General features: G+C 38.6%; 1 protein-coding gene across 1 annotated transcript in view; it reads right to left on the bottom strand.

The window, feature by feature from the left end:
• LMTK2 (lemur tyrosine kinase 2) overlaps positions 1-19,554 on the bottom strand; it is a 41,391-nt gene that overhangs the window by 14,714 nt on the left and 7,123 nt on the right. The window contains exons 2-7 of the mRNA XM_048320554.1: positions 12,186-12,310; positions 11,211-11,355; positions 9,388-9,461; positions 8,796-8,914; positions 7,986-8,073; positions 1,093-1,226 (exon numbers count right to left, since the gene is read on the bottom strand). Coding sequence (XP_048176511.1) covers positions 1,093-1,226; positions 7,986-8,073; positions 8,796-8,914; positions 9,388-9,461; positions 11,211-11,355; positions 12,186-12,310 — 685 coding nt within the window. The remainder of the gene's footprint in view (positions 1-1,092; positions 1,227-7,985; positions 8,074-8,795; positions 8,915-9,387; positions 9,462-11,210; positions 11,356-12,185; positions 12,311-19,554) is intronic.

The raw sequence follows: 19,554 nt of genomic DNA, 5'->3' as shown, positions 1-19,554 counted from the left end.
CAGAAACACATCTATAACCTTCAAGTATGTCCCAGAGCTTGCCAAATTGTTTTATACTATTTAAATAAATATCCTGGAAGAGAAAAATTGTTGGCTGCTTGAATTTACCACTAACAACAAAATCACTGATGCTGGAGCTTTACCACTTACTCTGACAGCATCAGGATAGTGTTGCTAGAAGTAAACATTACAATGAGAATCCTGCAGATCCACAGAATAATTATTTACCAAGTTTATCTGTGTTTCACTGAAAATGTACTGTTAAATTTAATACCTGCAGAGCCATGCTGCTGCAAGACAAGAAACTGGTCCCTCAGTTAGACAGGTACAACTGGTATTACTTTCAAGTCATCTGAAATTGTTAAATGGGTTAAAAGAATAGCTCTGTTCATCAGCCACCAGCTGAGTCCAGGCTTTGGGGTTTTTTCAGGGTTTTGCTGCTGCTTTACACCTGCACCTTTTAAGACTTAGGTTTGAGAGCTCATTTCTCCCTGAACTAAAGGTCTTTGCCTTCCCTAAGCAGCAAGATGTGCATTGATAAGCTCCAACACAAGCTCCTGACTTGCTGAAAGGGTGATGCAAGTGCTGGTCCATTTCAGTCAGATTTTCCCTCTAAACTCAGCTTCCCCCTTACTACATTAGAAAGGCTTTTTTTTTCCATTTTTAGTAACAAAGGTAACAGGTTACCAAAGAGAAGTTCTAAATTGCTATAATCTGATAAAAAAGTCACAGTAGGTAAGATTCATCCTAACTGAATTTTAACCTCCCTCCCTCCACAATAAACAAAACAAATTTGATTTGGCCAAGAATTAATCAAACAACTACATCTGGATTGGCTTGGCAGCAGGTTGTGTTCTGTGGGCTGCAAACTCAAAGAGCAGGTGATCAGCTTTCAGGCAGGTGGAGCTGGAACACCACACCACTGCAGCTCAGTTAGCACCTTCATTAGCATCACACCTTCATGCCTCAGGGTATGTCACAGTTAGACAGAAGTTTGTGCAAACAGTCTTCAACAGCCATGGATTTTAATGCAAATACTCAAATGAATTTCAGAGTGCATCTTGACTGAGTGGGATTTCTCTGGGAGCCTACCTGTGCACAAAGTTGTGTTTGTGCATCACAGCGAGGCCAGTGGCGATCTCGCACGCCATTCTCTGCAGCAGCATTATCTGAGACTCTCCTTTAATGTGCTCCTGCTCATTGCAGGTGTAAGTTTTCAGGTCACCCTGTAAAAGAAGTTGAGGATATTTATTAGCCTTATATGTTGGTTGAATCTGAGAAATTCATTTTTAATAAAGATCCAGCCGACCACATTACTTATTTACCACATTTATGCTCAATAAAGTTCCTCAAGTTTCCAATCTCCATAAAGGGTCATATAAAAGTCATCTAAGGCCTATGGTATTGTCCTTAAGGGTTTTTAATCTAATCATTTAGTAATTAACATCCTAGATCAGACTGCCACATGAAACCTGTCACGCATGAGTAACTTCCACTAAAAAAACCCAGAGTTTGCTGAGCCTCTGCTTTTAAATGAGATGAGTTGTCAAGTGCTCCAAATCAGCAAAAGCTGGCTGTCTGGAATTTGTAAGGGGATGGAAGGGAGAGACTACAGAAGAGAGTTTCAGACATTGCCAGCTCCCAGAGCTTTCTATATAAAAAGCATGGTAATACACCCCATTCCAGTCAGAGAATTCTGATGATGGCAGCAGTTTTACAGAACCCAGGCAATGCTGAGCAATAGACATGTAATTAATGAGCACACAGAAGCACTCCATAAATTACTAAAATAAGAACAGCTTTGAAATAGAGGAAATAATTGAATACTGTCCAAACATTTGGGAAAAGGAAAACTTATGTAGTAAGAGAATCCAAGCCAGGCAAAAGAACAAGTTTCTCATACCATTGTTGTTCCTCTTCTCACAGTTTGGCTTTTAACCCAGCAGTCCTGTATTTTTGTTATTTAAAATATAGACTTTCCAGAAGGGTAGCAAATTATTTCAAAGACATTTCTGTATTGAGACTGCATAACATACATCACAACTTGTTTCACCAGCATAACACTCTGGGCTCTATGTCCATTTTCTTCCTAAATCTTGGGCCAGGAAGCTCTTGCCAGAGCAGAGTTCCAAACAATTAGGAAAGGAACAGCGTTTGTAACACACACAGGTTCCAAACGGCAGAGTCCAATACAAGCCCTGAACACCCAGCTGAGCTGACTGTAGGTGGCAGCAAGAGCTCGAAAAAAGTCAAACTCCCTAAAATTGTCATTCATTAAAACAGCAGCTGCTTGCTTAGGGCTTGTCCCAGGTGGATTAAGTTCCTAGGATGCCTGAAATGCACCCAGGAATTACTTTTTAATTTTTAAATGCATTAGTAACAGCAGTACTGTGTGACATCCCTTATTTCATAAATTATTCATGTAGGCACATATTTTTGTAGGAAAAACAATTTTTATTAAATCCAGCACCTTGAAACACACTGGTTCTATGTTCCCATTCTGGTCTAATTAAGGCTACAATCAAGGTTAAAAATATAAAATAGGTACTTTTGGTATTGCTTTAAAAGGAAATTGCTTGTACCAAACTGGGGTGAACCAATGGTCACACTCAGGTGCTGAACTGCCCTTCAGAAGAACCTGGACAAGCTGAAGAATGTTTCAACAGAGACCTTATGAAATTCCAGAAAGACAAATGCAAACTCTCACACCCAGGAAGGAAAAAACCCCTTGCAACAGCACAAAGTGAACAGTGGCCAGCTGGGCAGCAGCTCTGCAGGAAGGGACCTGGGGATCCTGGTGGGCAGCAAGCTCCACATAAGCCCTGTGTGCCCTGGGAGCAGACTGGGAGCAGCCTCCTGGGCTGCACAAACTGGGCCAGAGCCAGGGGAGGTCTCACCACCTTCGCAGCACTTGTCAGACCACATCAGATCCTGTGTTCAGAACTGGCTGCCCCAGAACACGACAAACTGGAGCAAGGTCAGGAAAGAGCCACCGTGACAGGGGTCAGAGCATTTCACCATGAGGAGAGGCTCAGGGAACCAAGCTCATTCAGCCTGGAGAAAGAAAGACTTCAGCATAATAACTGTCCAGTATTAAGTTATTAAAGACTAAGCCAGGCTCCTACCCGTGGAGCAGGGATGGAGGATGAGAGAGAACAGGCATGAGCTGAAACATGGAAATTTCAGACTGAGTGTAAGGAAAACAGTTCTACACATAAAGACATCAGCAGAAGTGCAGGCTGATCAGAAAGAACATGCAGTTTCCATCCCTGGACGTTTTCAAGATTCAACTGGACAAAGTCCTGAGAAATCTAGTCTGGCCTCAGGATGATACTGCTTTGAGTGGGAGGCTGCAGACCTCCTGAGCTCCTTGCTAGCCTGAATTATCCTATGATGCCTCCCTGCCTAAAAGCAGACAGTAGCAACACAGCAACATTATCCCTGCACTATTTCAAGAGCCACAAAATGGCCCTTTATTGACAGACTTTTTAACACAGTAAATATCAAAGGTTATATATATCTGAATAAATGCAGTTCTGCAAAATTCACTGCAGAGACATCTAAATATAAAAAGCTCAATAATCATGCTTGAGGAAGGCTCTGCTTTCTCTCCAACCTCCTCTGCCACTCTGCCTTTTCCCTCCTCTCCTGGGACACCATGAAGAACTAAATTTTGCCTTTCTTCCTATCCTTTTCAGTTCAGTCATTTTTGTAAGTAAGTCTTAATATGATTTTTCTCTGTAATAGCCAGAAGCTGGGGGCACACTTACAGTCAGTACTCTTTGTCAGCTTTTTGTTTGTGCAAATTCCACACTGAGTTCATCTGAACACCCAAACAGATGACTGACATGACTTTTTAACCAGAAGGCACTGATGGTTTTAAAACTGATGACAGTTTTGAAAATGTGAAGAGGTTACCAAATTACATCTACACATTCTACCAAGTTGTCATAAACTGACAAATCCCCCCTTTATTTTTAAACCACACACCACTGATAAGTCTGCTCCTTGGCTCATATCCATACTGACCATGATCATGAAATAGATTCACTGAACTCTTTGATTATGAAGTTTTCATCACAAAGACTCTTCTTTTGATTAGAACATGTTTTCAAGGGGCCGTAATTAAAAAAAGAACCAATCACTGCAAGCAGGCACCCTCCCCTAACAGCAGCATCCCTGAAGTAAGCCACAGAGCATTCCAGGCAAATCAGCATCCTGCTGATCTCATCTGCCCAGGGAATTGCAAGACTTGAAGAATTTCAGTAAGAATTTGATAGGCAAATCAGCCTCACAATATACATGCAACTTCCACATTTGAATAACTTTCCTTTTACTCAAATTATGTCAATCTGTTGGAGGATTTGCTGTGCTGACAAAATGCTGGCCACACAGGGTTGAGTAATATATTAAAGTTAATAAGACAGCTACCACTATTTTTAACCTGGCATCGTTCTGCAATGTTTAACAGTGAACAGTTAACTATTCCTAGCAGACTGCACCAACATACTATGCAACTAATATGGGGAAAGGGGTTGTGAGACCTTTTAGAGCATTTCTTTTTATATTTACTGTTTTCTAAATAATTTTAACACAGGCAAAGCATAGAATTTAACAGCTTAAATCACTTACGTGAGACTGACCTCTCTTGCTTCTTTCCCAGCTCTGCAAAGCAAGGGATACAGAGCAACCTGGACTACATTATGAAATAGACTAAATGTTAGCCAAAACAGTTATTGCACATGCAACCAGCAATCTTGTGTAACAGAAATATATCAGGAGTTTCTGTGGCCAAGAAAACAAGTAAGCCAGCCTGCCTGACATTCAGCATTGCCACCCTGACAGCTCTGGTTTCTCTGCACTACAGTTTCCAGTGCCTCTGATCAAGACCTTTCAATGCCAAGGAGCCTGGGAACTGATAATCCAACAGGGCTGCCTGAGCAGCCAAGACAAGGTCAACTGGCCCTAAAAAGGCTACAAATCCAAGCAAGAGAAGTAGCAAAAGGAGGACATGCTGTGATAGGCTATGAGTTTGAAGGAGTGTGAATAAAACAACCACTGTACCCTCCAGACCGTCAATGCGTCAGCAGAATAGATGCATTTTTTGTTACTTAATATGCCAAATTTGTAAAACAAGGTCAACACTGCCAAATGAGCCTCAAAAGAACTTGTCACCTGAAGATATTAAAACTTCCTATCCAACACAGCTGACATATTTGCCATCTTTTTTCAGAACTATTGAATTCTTAAACACACACGTACCAGGGACTAAAACAAGTTCACTTTGCTGGATATACACAGACACCACCACACAAGGGAAAGAGCTCTAGCTCAGCATTAAACCACTGGTAGCAGAACAGGACCATGTTCCTCATCCTTCCCATTTGAGCAATAGTCACCACAGACACTGGAACCTTTAGTCAACCACTTTAAGTTCCACCTGCCCTGATGTTTTTTCTGATGAAGAATCACTCCTGTGTGTGCATCTCCATGCACCCCAATTCACCCAATTTCAAGAAAAAAAGTACAAAAGGAGTTTTGAGATCAATTACTAAAAGTCTAAAAAATCCAAGTAACTGCCATTCCAACCACAGCGATAAAAAGCTTCCTGACACTCCCTTAAAAACCTTTTTACTAAAAAAACCTATTTAGCACCATCTCCTGTTCCAAAAGGTGCCATCATGCTTCCTTTACATTGCTTCCTTCCTGTCTCTTCTCTGCCCTTACTCCAACATTGTCACCTCCCACTGCAGGCCCTGGACCACAACAAGAATTAGTGATGTATAGGGACACTGAGCTACTCCCTTGTCCCAGTCTCTGCATCAAACTGCTCAAGTGAACACTGCCCTGTCTGCCCAGCTCCTGTGTATTTGTGTGCCCAGGGAAAAAAAATGTTATCATGTCTAGGAGATACTCAGCTCTACCAAGTAAGACCTCTTTAAGTGAGCCAGACTTCAATATGAAAGTTATGTTTAACTGACTAATATATAATTTTCTAAAACCAAGTTTTATTTCACTTGGAATAGAAAAATGAGCACAGACATTTATTTTCCATTCCAAAGAAATTACCTAACTACACTCAAATTTGTAAAACCACCACTTTAACTGTCAAGCTTACTGCCCCCAGTTAAAGGGAAAATCTGTTTTATCCCCTTAAATGAAATCCTTTCCAGATTACTCCGCAGGATCATGACAACTTCTGGCATAAATAATCAGGCATCAAACGAGGATATTATTTTTTCCTGTATACTTAAAGTAGGGCAATCTTTAAAAGCTACTCCATCTTCAAATTTGAAGTTGGATCAAATCACGTAACTATTTGAAAACATGGCAGCAATTAAAACTGATTTGGATGCATATCTGATGGACTCTATAAAATGCAATTCTCTTTCCAGGGTCCTTTTAAAGAAACTCCAATCTGAATTGCAGGTTTAAAAACCAGTAAGAAGTATTCTATTTCTACATTGAAAAACTATAAAAAACCTTATCTGTTAACCTTAGGCACAGAGTTTTTAATTGTTAGCAAAACCAGAACACTTCACTTTGATCAGTCACTTTAAAAGTTCAGGCATTTCTTCAATTTGGAAAAGAAGGATTTTATCAGCACTTTTGCCTCATTAATTTACCACAGCTAATACGTTTGAGCAAAAGAGCAGCAAGTAAAAATACAGTTATTTAAGGTCACAGATTAATTGATATTTCTCAAAAATCTCAAGTTCATGCTAACTAATTTAAATTGCCTGAGGCAACTAGAAGCAGATTTTTGCACCTGAGTTTAAAGGAAAATTGTGAGTACAGAAACTGGTAAAAAAGATCTTGCTGAAATTTATAAATGCAAACTGTCTTATTTCTGAAAGATTCATTCCTTAGTAATATCTGTGCACTTCTGACTTCATTTCTGTCTTGACATTTCCCAAGGAACTCTGCTTTGGGTGACATCTGCACAACAAACCTTAAAAGCAGCTACTGAGCCAATGTTTAGACAGCCACCTGGACTTTGGGGTTTGTTTGGTTTTAGTAACTTGTTAAGCTACAATAAAACAACTCAAGTCTTTCCAGACCATGAATCCAAATTTTTGTCTCTCATGACTCTGCATGCTGGGCACAGTTCAGAGGTTCTCTACATGCCCCCCCCTCCTCACAACATTCACGTACATTCCAAGGAATGTGGTGGCTGAGCAAGGCTTTGTGCTGTCCCTCCCATTCCAGGGACCACTGTGGCACTGAAAGCAGTGGGAACACCCTTCAGTGTGTTCCTACCTTTTCTTCTGGTGCCCAGGAAGCATAAGGCAGTTGCTTGGGGGGCAGAAGAAGGCAAATAAAAGGATAAGAAAGTAGGGAAAAGAATAATACAGTAAGAGAAAGGACCAGGAAGAGAATGAACACTGAAACTGAAAATTCTAGCTATAAGAAGACACATGACTGATATCAGATGTGAGCCCACCATTGCATTTTAGCCCAAAGCTGCACAGCATGGGTAAAATCTAGGCACTGCAGAGGTGGGGGTGGAGGCAGGAGGCAGGAAATTCTTCCATTTTCCTCAATTAACATTTTCACATAAATGGTAATAAAAGCACATTAAGATTGCAGACAGCAAATATCATCTCAGATGTGATGTTAGTGCATGCATGTGATACTGGACTGTGATAAAAAGCTCCTTTCTATGATACCCTCTGCCCTCCAAGCTCCCTGTTGAAGGCAGACTGAAAGAGACTGGCAATTCCATTATCAAAGAACAGGTATTTGCCTCTTCAGCATATTCCACAAGCACTTAGAACATACATGATGAATTGAAGAAAGTACCAAAAAAATTGTAATTGTGGTGTCTCTAAACAAAAAAAAAAAAAGTCCTGTGAAATTCTGGTTAATCAAAAAACTTCCCAGAGAGAAGAAGAATCATTTCATGAGCAAAGGGCAGTAAATATACCACACACAATTCACACCAGCAGAAAAACAACCGCAGCCTCTCGTATAAGTGCACTTACCAAGTCACAGAACTCAAAAACTAGGAGATAAGGAATGGCTTCCACACATTGCCCAATACACTGGAGAACATTTGGATGCTGAAGAATGCTGGAGTGAAAAAATACAGTTAAAGCCAGGAAGATCACAGCAGAATGCAACACACTGAAATCCCTACCAGAAGTTTCAACACATAACATTGGAGGGGGGTGGCAGGAACAGAAGGTGCAAGTACCAAAGCTACAGATTCCATTTGGACCTTTGTATCTCCTTTGTATTGCTGAAGTGTATCACTGACAGCAGCCAAAACTCAGAGCATCTCAAACCCAAAAAATCCAGGACTGTCACATGAGAGTCACACCCATCCTCCCACCACCCCTCATACCAAAAATAAAAGCATGCAACTGGTTCACGAACTACACCAAGGTACAGAGCTGGCTAAAAGATAAACCTTTTTTTAGCCAGGTTAGTTCCCAGCCAGATCAGTTACTTTTCCTAAATTGCTCCAAAACCACTTGTGCCAATGCAGCAGAAGGCATGAAATTTCTTCTGACAACTGCCAACAACCCAAGCCTAAATGCAAATATAGCCAGGACGTTAGAAAGCACGGAGAAGAGAAAGCTCTTCACTGACCAATCTTTTACAGCATGTTCAGGCAAGGTAAAGCACAAGTTATATGAACACAACTTTTGCTCACTTTGGGTTGAATGTATTTCACATTTTAAAGACAAACATTACAGTTATATGGGAGGGCAAGTAGAGACAATAACACTGAACAAAAGCAACGTCCAAAACTCATCTGCAGTAGAACGAAGCTGTGAAACATTACTTACTAATATGGTTCTCCATTTCTTAAAAACTGTTCTTGCTCCTTGGGACCTGCACTTGCCTTTAACTCCTTCACTATTACCCTTGCTACACTAGTGCCTGTGTAGATCTCTCCAAGGAGAACCTGAAAAAGAGATTGTGTCTTTAATCAGAAGGGAATTCTGTAGTGTTCCTCCAAAGAAAAACAAGAGCTAAAAACATGTTGTAGGAAAGACACTCTGGCTTTTTTACAAACACAAACAGAGCTTTGATAATTAAATACCCATACTTAAATCTTGACAACTGATCTACACATCAGCTTTCAGAAAACATGTTTGCTGGTGAAGACCACTTATTAACTTAAATTTTTTCCTAAAAAGAATTGGTAAAAACAGGAGTGCATTAACTCAAATCCATGTAAGTGAAAAGTCTAAGTAGTCTCTAGTAAGAATCTACAGGTAAATTCAAAAAGTACTGCATGCAAGGAACTATCTAATTTCAACTTCAATTTTTCTTATGTTACTACTTTTTTTTGAGTACCATTTTAAGGTAAATACAGAGGCCTAGTCAGCTGGGAATAAGCCTCAATCTGAGCAATATTAAGAGATAACTCCTCACCTTTCCAAACCAGCCATTTCCAATTTCCTGGATGTAGTTTAGACTCTGACGTGCAACTTGAGACTTTGATCCATCTGTCACACAATGAAACAAATGTAACATGTATCAACCACTCAGATGGCCAAAGTCAGCAACTGCTGAGGAAATAATACAAGCTTCTACAAAATTTATTCCCAACAGGGTGCACACATTCAGCCCAAGCACCAAAACCTTGTCAAATGTACATAAAGTAGGAAGGTAATGTTGTGACAACAGCACTCAAGTGAAACTTTACTCAGGGGCAGCTTCTAAGCCATACCAGAACACACCCCCTACAAAACCACAGCAATTGTCCTGAAGAAATGTGAGCTTGAAAGTTTTTAACACATTCAGCAAGAAGGCAAAAAGGCTAAGTTCTGCTTCCAGTATAAAACTGTGTTATAGCCTGTAGCTGGGTAGAGAAAACAATCTACTTACAATAGTTTCCTATGTAAGTAAAATAGAAAACCCAATGTACATATTAACATTTATAGTTATATAGAGTTACTGTTTTAAGAGAAACAGTTTGACTGCTTTATTCTTCAGCCCAACTGCCCTACTTGTAGCTACCATCTGGAAGGAGGACATTTTTCAACTAAAAATGCTTCACATAAGAGCCCAGAGAGGAGAAGGACAGAAAAGAAAACCCAGATCGCTGCAGATAATGGGGCAGTAACAATGGCAGACCCCATACACCAGAGGAGATCCAGCAGCATCTGTCCCTCTGCTGCCCCACTGCTTAGGAACACTAACAAATAGATGCAAACAAAACCTTTTCTTGTCTGAGAATTCTAGCCCACAATTTATTTCCATAAACCACATTTAGAGCAGTATTATTGTATTGGAAGAGCCAGAGCTGTATAATTCACTGTCAGTGTGCTCCTAAGCATGGTGAAGGCCACAGCAGTGCAACCACATTTTATCCAAGCACTCAAGCACATTGCCTTACTTCTGGCAAAACCCTTGTTGTGACAGTATCATTTTAACAATTATGGCTACACAGAAGAGCTGACATAAAATTTTTCACTCAATTTTTCCCAGCTCTTTAAAATACTGAGTCATTTGTACAACTGTGTCATTTGTATTAAAGGCACACTGAGTTTCTTGAAATTCATACAGGAATTTTACTAGAAGCTTCCCTGAACATCTAATGCTCAAGCAACACAAGTAGTACGTAAAATTATGTGAAATAGCACATAATAGGAGAGTAAACACTCCAGGCTAAACTGTGGTTATAGTATGATAAGATGCTTAAGTTTCCCTTTACAAAAATTGTGTTTTAAAGAACACATTCCAAAAACCCTTCCACACAGAGAGATTAAACCTAATGCTCTGTCTTACCAAGATCACATTTACAGCACAAATAGTCTACAGTGACATTAAGAAAGTGATGCAGCTGAATAGCAGCACTGATGTCAAGTAAAGGATTCACTCTTGTTTCCATTTAAGGGTGGTGGTTAAAATCCAATGACAACTTAGCCATGAAGAAAACCACTAAAGAGCGAAGTCACAAGTGTGCCAGGGTACTTCAAACCCTTTAGGTATATACAGATATGATGACAGCAATCTAGAGAGGGGGTTTTAAGGTAGTTTTGCTCTCTTAAGCTCTCTTACCCTGCCACAGGTTAACATCGTAGAAGCAGTATTTCACATTTTATCCTTTACCCTACAAAATATATTGGCTCGGTTTATGGAAATCTGTAGCAAGTTATTTGTTACAGTAAAGTCAAACATAATCAGTCACACTCCATTTTAGACACTGAAAATGGCTACTTTTGTTTTTGCACTGAAAACCAGTATTTTACCTGTACGAGATGGAAACTGGGAGGGAGTTGGTAAAGCAATATTGGGAACTGAAAGAGTAAACACTTCTGCTGGAGACTGAACAGATGGAGTATCTTCTGCTGGAGGTGTAAAATCTATTTCATCATCAAAGTTATCTTCAAATTCCTAAACAAAAGAAGTCTTAGTAAACAAGCTGATCCTTGCCTTTAAATAAGTACTAATACATTTCTTTCAGTTTGAATGACCAATGCAAAGGAAGCTTAAGCTTTCTTCCAAGGATAGTAACAGACATTTAGTATTCTACTCTTTATTTTCCAATAATTGCTGTCTCAAAGAGATTAAAGCATTGCTTTTAATAATCAAGGGGTTTTTGTTTAGTTGGGTTTTTGTGGGCTTGGTGGTTTGGGTTTTGTTGGTGGTGTTGGTTTTTTTGCTTTGTTTTCTTTTTACTTTAAATGCTGGCTTTGAACAAACTACCATGAACTGCTCAGGCCAAATATTCTCCAGTTAGAAATGAGAGCAAAGCTCAATTTTAGGAACACTGATTACAGATGTTCCAAAAGTAACTATTCTCTGATGACAATTTCTCAAGAGTTTTGCTACAGTGCATATGCATCTTCAGTATTCTTATTCGACAGGAGTGTCTTAAACCCCACCAGCAGACTAAGAAAAACAAAAGAAAACACAGAACAACAACAAAAAGGTTCTTTACAGCAAAATTGTCTCAAGGGTGTAACTTTTACTACTGATCCTGATAGCTAGTTACTATTTTGAAAAGGCATTAAAGATTCTTACTGCAGCAGGGACCAATTAGTTCAAACAAACACCTGCATCAGGACTTCACAGCCTGCAAGAATACAGTCACTGGCTGTTGCAGAAGAGAGAGGATGTACAGTGACACTGAAGAGTATTAGCACAACTAATCAAGTGTTCTGGATATCAGGATGCAGCTGAGAATTATCACTTATACACACCTTGGTAACTTCAGGTCTTACCTTGAAATCTATCTCAGGGTCTTTACAGCAGGAGACACAATTTGCCAGCAGAATGACCAGGACTACCAGAGTACACAGAGACAGAACCACAAAAGATGAGGGAACTTCAGCTGTAGCTCCTTCTCCTAGAAATAAACATGTATGCAGTATTATATAAATATGTTTAGCACTCTAAGCAGTTCCTCCAAAACATACTACCTACCAGCATTTACTTTAAAATGGGAAGCTGAACATTTAATCCCATGGATGTGATAGTACCAAGCCTTGGGATTCTGTTTAAGTCAATAAATTTATACAGATATCCAAACAGAGAGTAGAAATCTGGTCTTTTGGAAGACATTTCCCATGAGCTAAAACACCTGACCTAAAGAACAGGCAGCAAGTAGAAATCCTCACCTAATCTGCACACAAATTTAAAATACATCACCATAGGACAGTACTCTGTCTTTCAATAAATGCATTTGTGACAATCTGCCAAACACACAAGTTGCTGTCACAAATGCAATGGATGTAATCAGCTCCACCCAGCTTCTGTTTCTTGTGATTCACTGGGTGATTTGTCTCCATTTCAAGAACTTTAGATTTCTAGCCATTTTACAAACACTTACAAATAATTTTCCAACATTTTATAGATAAACATTCTACAATACATTTCCTGAGATTAAGTCAGGTTATTACTCACACAGGATCAAAAGCCTCAAATGGCATTTTAGAAAAATCATAAGTTATTTCCAGGGGTATTAAACCTATTTTCCTCCCTGTTTTCATCTTCGATAGAGAACAAAGACATGTGGTTCCCTAGGAGACCAGAGCACACATCTTGAGGAGTTTTGTTGTTGCTGTTTTTTTTCAAACAGGTACTGCCACAGGGATTAGAAGAGTAGTTGGACCACAACTGATTAAAATATATTTAGATATTACATCACTGTCAGAGTTTAACAATGTCAGGTGACCTGGACTGACTGGATTTTACGAGAGCATTTCAGTATCAATGGGAACGTCTGTATACGAAGCCTTGAAAATAAGAAAAGCAGAAGCTGATCATGAGTTAAGGGGCACACAAACTTTTCCACCTACCTCTTAAACCTTCAAAAAACTACATAATTTAAGAGATTTGCAGAAAAAAAAGCTACAGCTTTTTATCATGTTCCACTGAACACTTACAGAAAAGACTAAATTGACATAATAAAAATCCTACTTTCAAGTGTGTCAGCATATTTTCAGGTCACATTTTCTGCACAACTAGGAATATTATCAATACAACAAATAAAAGTTAGCAAAAATGGAAGGTTTTCAAACAAGTGATTCTGTTTCTGGTTTCCACAACAGTTTTGGCATTCTAACCTCATTAGGGACTGGGAATACTCCACTGCAGATATTGAGAATTGTTCAAACACAGATCAACAACAATGTGAGACCACTCACCAGCTTTTAGTCATAACTCTGAAGAGAACAAAGTATCTCTGAAGAGGGCTCTTAATAGAACAATTTATATTCATTTAAATCAAGTCTTCTACATAACTCAATGGATATTTTTCAATTTCTAAGCATCAACAAGAAACAAGGGGAAGATAACAGCTGACTTCTGTTTACTTCCTCCAAATGTTCAGTAGCCTGATGAAGGAGACTGAAAATTACCTGAACTGCAAATACAAGCATTTTTTGTGAAGTCATTAATTAGTTGAATTACTGTAACAAACACACACAGGTAATACAGCTGTAGATAAAATTTAAGAAATTCCTTTGAGCTCCTATTTGAAACCAAATTATAAAAGGTAGCTTTACTACAAAAAAAAAGAAAATATTTATGTTACCAGGTATTACAAATTAAAATTACTGTTTCAGACATTTTTCCAAACCCATCACACCTGATTTCCGAACAACTTCCTTACCTTCACCAGCAACTCCACTGAAACAAGAAGTCAACTCACCCCAGACTATCTACTGAACCGATGCAAATTTTCCCTAACAAACACCCAGGAACACATCACCACAATCACAATATACTCCTCCCAGTAGAAGATCAAGACTCCTGAACCCCTCAAATGTTTCAAGCACTTAGGAAAGTTGGCCAAGCAAATCCCTGCACACTGAACTCAGCCACCAAGAGCATTGTAATTACTCACAGAAAGCATTCCTGCTATTTGAGGACTTAATTTCAGACCAGGTTGTTAAAGCACCTCAACTGCAAAGTGTATGAAACACTAAAAAAATGTTATCAAACTTTGAGTTTCTAGTACACTCTAAGGTCTCTTTTGATGCCCACATGGCTAACATGAATTTTCCAGTGACTTCCTGTTCCCCACAGAAACTGAGCATTATCCCTTCTCACCAGAACCTTCTGCTCCAAACACCACATCATCTTCTAGATGGTCCTTCTGACCAGCCTCTACCGAAACTTGAAGCAGCTCTTCAAAGTTTCCTTTACTTCTTTCAATCCTACTGTTTCTTTTCAAGACCTGACCAGGGGTTTGTGCCCCCAGAAGTACATCTACTGCAAGCACATCAGTTGGTCTACAACACGATGGCCTCTCTACCTACAAACTCTCAGCCCTGCACTATCCCAGCTACAGCAGCACAATCACAACTACTGTTTACACAAACATTATCATGCTCACTGCAACTTAGGATCCCCACTTTTGACCCCAGCAGTTACAAGTTATCATAGCAAATCCAGCTAGGAGGATTCAAGTTCCGGATGATCTTATGCACAATTTATTAACACAAAGCAATACATTTATTTAACTCAAAGTGGTTTATTTATTATATCACTCAAAGTGAGACATAATGAGCACTATCAATCATAAGTTGCACTTATTGAACATGTTAGATACACTGCATATGTATTCAGACATTTAATATAAAACAGATTACATTTTTGCTGGAATTCCTTCTGTGAGGGAAACTGCACATTTATCAAGCCTAAAGTCTTACGTGTTTTATGCAAGTTACACTGTTCTCCATAAGGTAACCATCTCTTTTAAGTGTCTTGGAAAGAATACCTAAAAGAAAAATATTGCTGCTGTTCATTATGTTACTTCCTAACCTTTAAATCCTTTTATAATTTCCTAGGAAAGAAAGCATGTGAATGAGCAGCAAATAATTGGAGAAAGTAATGAGTTTTTTCTTTTAAAAGCAAAGATCACTTTGAAAATGCAGCTTATCATTAAAGGTCTGTAAAGATGGAAGTCATCTAAACTTCCAAAAGCACAAGGCAATTTTCACATAGAAAGTTATGAACAGAAGCTTTAACACAAGAAAAATGCCAATTATCATGGGCAAGTTTCTGCAACAGTTACAGAACAGCATTTCAGATGACTCATACAATTAAGAGCTACTTACTAAGAATTACAGAATCCATCTCTGTTTGGATAAACTTTGAAGTTTCTTATACAGTAATTAATAAGTAATATCTTTAATTTTTAAAAAACCCCTGCAAATTAATGTAAAATTAAGTATTAAATTATGGCAACCTGTAACTGGGCTAAAATTTATTATAAGTGAAGCTATTTTAATAGCTTGCATGTATACATATTCAGTGATAGAAGTCACTGATTAAATATTGGAACTGGTCTTTGTGACACAGTGCTGAAAATCTGCTGCAGTATAACCTCGTTTTTCAACTATTTCCATCCAACGATTAATTCACTGGAGCTTTGTAAAATGACTTGGAACTAGAAGATATTTAATACACCCTTTTGTTTGTAAATTGTGGAAGTATCAAGGAATGATGGATATTTATTTTATGATCCTGACTGAAAACAGCAACCAGCAAGAAATCCATTCTAATTAATGCAGAAGAGCATTTTATATAGTCATCACACAAGAATTTTCTTTAATTAAAAAACCAGTTAAAAAACATCGTAAATTGAAATAATTTTAATATAAACCTGGATAAAATCCAATGAACACTCAAATTCAAGATTCTTAATATTATACATTCTAGAGAAGTTAAGAGATTTACTCAGGATATCACTTTAAAACCCTGCTATATTTACTGTAACCCTATGCAGTAACAACCTAAGGCATCTTAATATCTATCCAGAAGTCAGAATCTGTTCTTTAGGAAAGGAACCATCAAACAGATTTAAAAAAAAAAACAAACCATCTCTAACATGGCAACTGTAAAAGGCTTCCTGTCAGCTAATACAAACAGCCTAGACTATTTTGCTTTGGTATATCCAAACTACTTAAGCCAGAGGAAGAGGCCTGGATTACGTCCGTCCTATATTAAAATAAGCAGGAGATGAAGTGCAGCTGTGTCACTCTGTGTGTTACTGCAAGGTTCACACAAAGTAATGCTTTACAAAGCTCCGTGCTAGCCACATGTTCCATCCCAAAATGGCACCTAGGTGGTCCTAAATTATCAACATAGAAAATCAAGTACTCTTCCAAAGCTTCACGGGATTAAATACATCTATGTTATTTACCCACTTTTTAGAAGTGCATGGTATCATAAACAATTCAAAGCCCTGGTTGAGGCAGACATTTAATTAACAGCTTGTGAAGCAGATTCCTCAGCACCTCTGAAGATGCCATTTCCTAAGCAAGTTCTTCACTAAAGCCTAAATTTGAGCACAGCACATGTGAAGTCAAAGGCTGAACACAGGCAAGCACACGAACAGGCTCACTGAGGAAACAATGATGATGAGCTGTGTTGGCATTCTCAGGATCAAGTACAGACCTGAGAATACACACGTCAGTATTTATTACAATGTTTCAAGGGGTGGAAAATATGATTTTCATACAAAGCATATTTCAAAGCAACTTCTATAGGCCAGGATTCCCTATAACTTCTTACGTTTCTTTTAAATCTCCTTTCTTCATAAGATAGTTCTCCAACTACCAAATGCAACGCTCAAGCAAACACAAGTTTTCTCACTAGAATTGTTTGCCTTCTCTATCCCATTTCCCAGTCTGCCCACAATACTCTCAAATACCCACATGTCATCCACCTGTGGCATCCTTTGGTATCATTAATTACAAGTAATGAGCATGCCAACTAGCCAAATATTCCATCCACATTTACTCGCCAAGCAACAGCCTCCACTCAGGACAACACAGGACCAGGTGTAGCTGTCCATACATGAGGGATGCTGGGCTTGCCTTTCTTCTACTACCAAATCATGAAAGGCCGGTATGTACTCTTAATTTTGGTTCAATGTGAGTAATCACATTATTAGGTTCTCAACCTTCAGAAAACTGGGCTAAAAAGTGCGTGATACCACACAGTTCTAAGCTCAGGGAAACAGAAAAGTAAATGTATATTCCAGACATTACCGAGTGCACTGATAAAAGACATTCATTACTGTGATAAAGGCAGCGTAAGGCACAGATAAATTAAGCATTATTAGGGCACAGTGAACTTCAAGGGAGCATCTGATTTTAAGCTTTCAGCACAGTAGTTGCTATGCAACAACAGTCCCACTGCATAAGCAAGAGCCCATTTCCTTTCAAGAGCAGCTATATAACTGGCACTAATAGCTATAACTATTTCCAGCACAAATCTAGCATGACAGCAGTCACTTAAACTGTCTCTTGGACACACTCAAATTTTATGATCATGAACTAAGATGCTACTTTATGACACCAAGGCAGAACAGCACAGTCTTTCAAATACTAATGAATGACCAAATCTAATTTTGCTCCCTAGCTATACCCAGGGCATCTTTCATAAACTTTGTCAGTTTACTTACTCTGCTTTTAACGAATATTAAAGCAACCACATTTAAAAGTGTAATATCACCCTAATTTATAGTGGTTTTGACAAATATGATTTTAAAAGCCATCCCAACTTTCCTAAATAATGCTGTCATTCTCTTCTATGCCAGCAATTAAGTGGGAAAGTGCTATCGACTCCTATCCAGTTCTTCACAAGTCAGATTCTGATCATTATCTTTCCCTCACAAAGAGGTTCTCCTGCATTTATTTACTCCCTGAAATCTTCAGAGGTTTGCTACTAATAAGAACAAAACCATACAGACAGAACCAGGCCTATAAATTCAGATGGCCTGCAGGTAACGGAGAATACTACACGAAACCTCCATTCAAAATTATTTTTGACACATCTATTGTGTAATGCCCAAGCTGTATGATAAGGTAAAGCACAACAGACACTGCAACTCCTCCATTTCACAACAAAAAAACCCCAACCAAACTCAAGCACATTCCATTCATTACTGCATTCTTGTAATCTCAATTTTTTCCTGCTATGCTGCATTTAACAACTGAGCCAAAAAAAGCATCGTTTTCAAGATTAAGTTTCAGCAGAAACGGGTGCAGTACGATTATTCAGTTGTGCAATGCTGTATCACAATGGGCTTTAAAATACTACATTAGAAGGGCATTCAAATCACCAACCTTCAACTGAGATACAACACAAGCAAACAAAAACTTAAGTTTTGAAGGAGTGTTATTTGCACTTCAGACATTCTTTTGAAAATAAAATGAAGAGAATTCTAGGGTGAGAGAGACACTCCTAATTCCAATCTGCCCTTTGCCTTGAATGGCCATTACCAGTAAAACACCAGTACTCCAGGAAGAAACATTCCCAAGATCTCAGAAGATTTTCATTGACTTGATGTCCTCAATGCAATGGCAGCACCTTAGTGAAATCTAAAATGGGTTCCAAATGCCCAAAATATTTCAAGCAGCGACTGGAAATGTTCCTTCATTGAGCGTTGCTCTCTAAGAACAGGCACACAACACTGCTTAAGGAACTTTTACGTTTCTCAGTTTACACCTGAGCTTTTCAGCATTCAGATTTTTAGTACTTAAGCCACTCACCTCAAGCAGAAATGTTTACTGTCTTAGAACAATAACCTGGAACAAACTATTGAAAATTTTATTAACTGAAGAGTTATTTCAAAAGTCTGTCTTCTCATGACTTTATTGCTACCCTTACGTTGGATAATGCAAATGTCTAATGCATTACTAATAAAAGGAACCTTGGGTATTATGTACCCTTTTGCAAAAGCACTTTATCAACGGATTTTATTTTTCCTTCTGTGGAAAAATCTTACTTTCTAGATATAGTCTCAAGCAAAAAAACCTCTTAGGGACTTAAAGCTGCAGCTTTCCAAGTTACTTGTGCACAATTGTACTTAATCTTTCTGAAAACAAGAAGCAATAACTAACAGCTTGTCAATAAAATGATTTCCTGGCTAAATCTGAATTGTGTCACATGGCCTAAATCAAAGTCTGGCACTTGGAAAGATACAAGTAAAACGACAAGACTTTTCAGCAGTAGTGTGGGGAAAAAATAATCAAAAGTCAAATACAAGTCTGTTCCCATATTCTACCAGACAGAAATTGAAACATTTCATCCCTCTACTCAACTTGTCCACTACAAACCCTGCCTTACCCTAGA

The sequence above is a fragment of the Corvus hawaiiensis genome, chromosome 16 (assembly GCF_020740725.1).
Source record: "Corvus hawaiiensis isolate bCorHaw1 chromosome 16, bCorHaw1.pri.cur, whole genome shotgun sequence".
In the NCBI taxonomy this organism is placed as follows: Eukaryota; Metazoa; Chordata; class Aves; order Passeriformes; family Corvidae; genus Corvus; species Corvus hawaiiensis.
The sequence above is the reverse complement of the archived record's forward strand: the minus strand, read 5'-3'. Positions and strand labels throughout refer to the sequence as shown.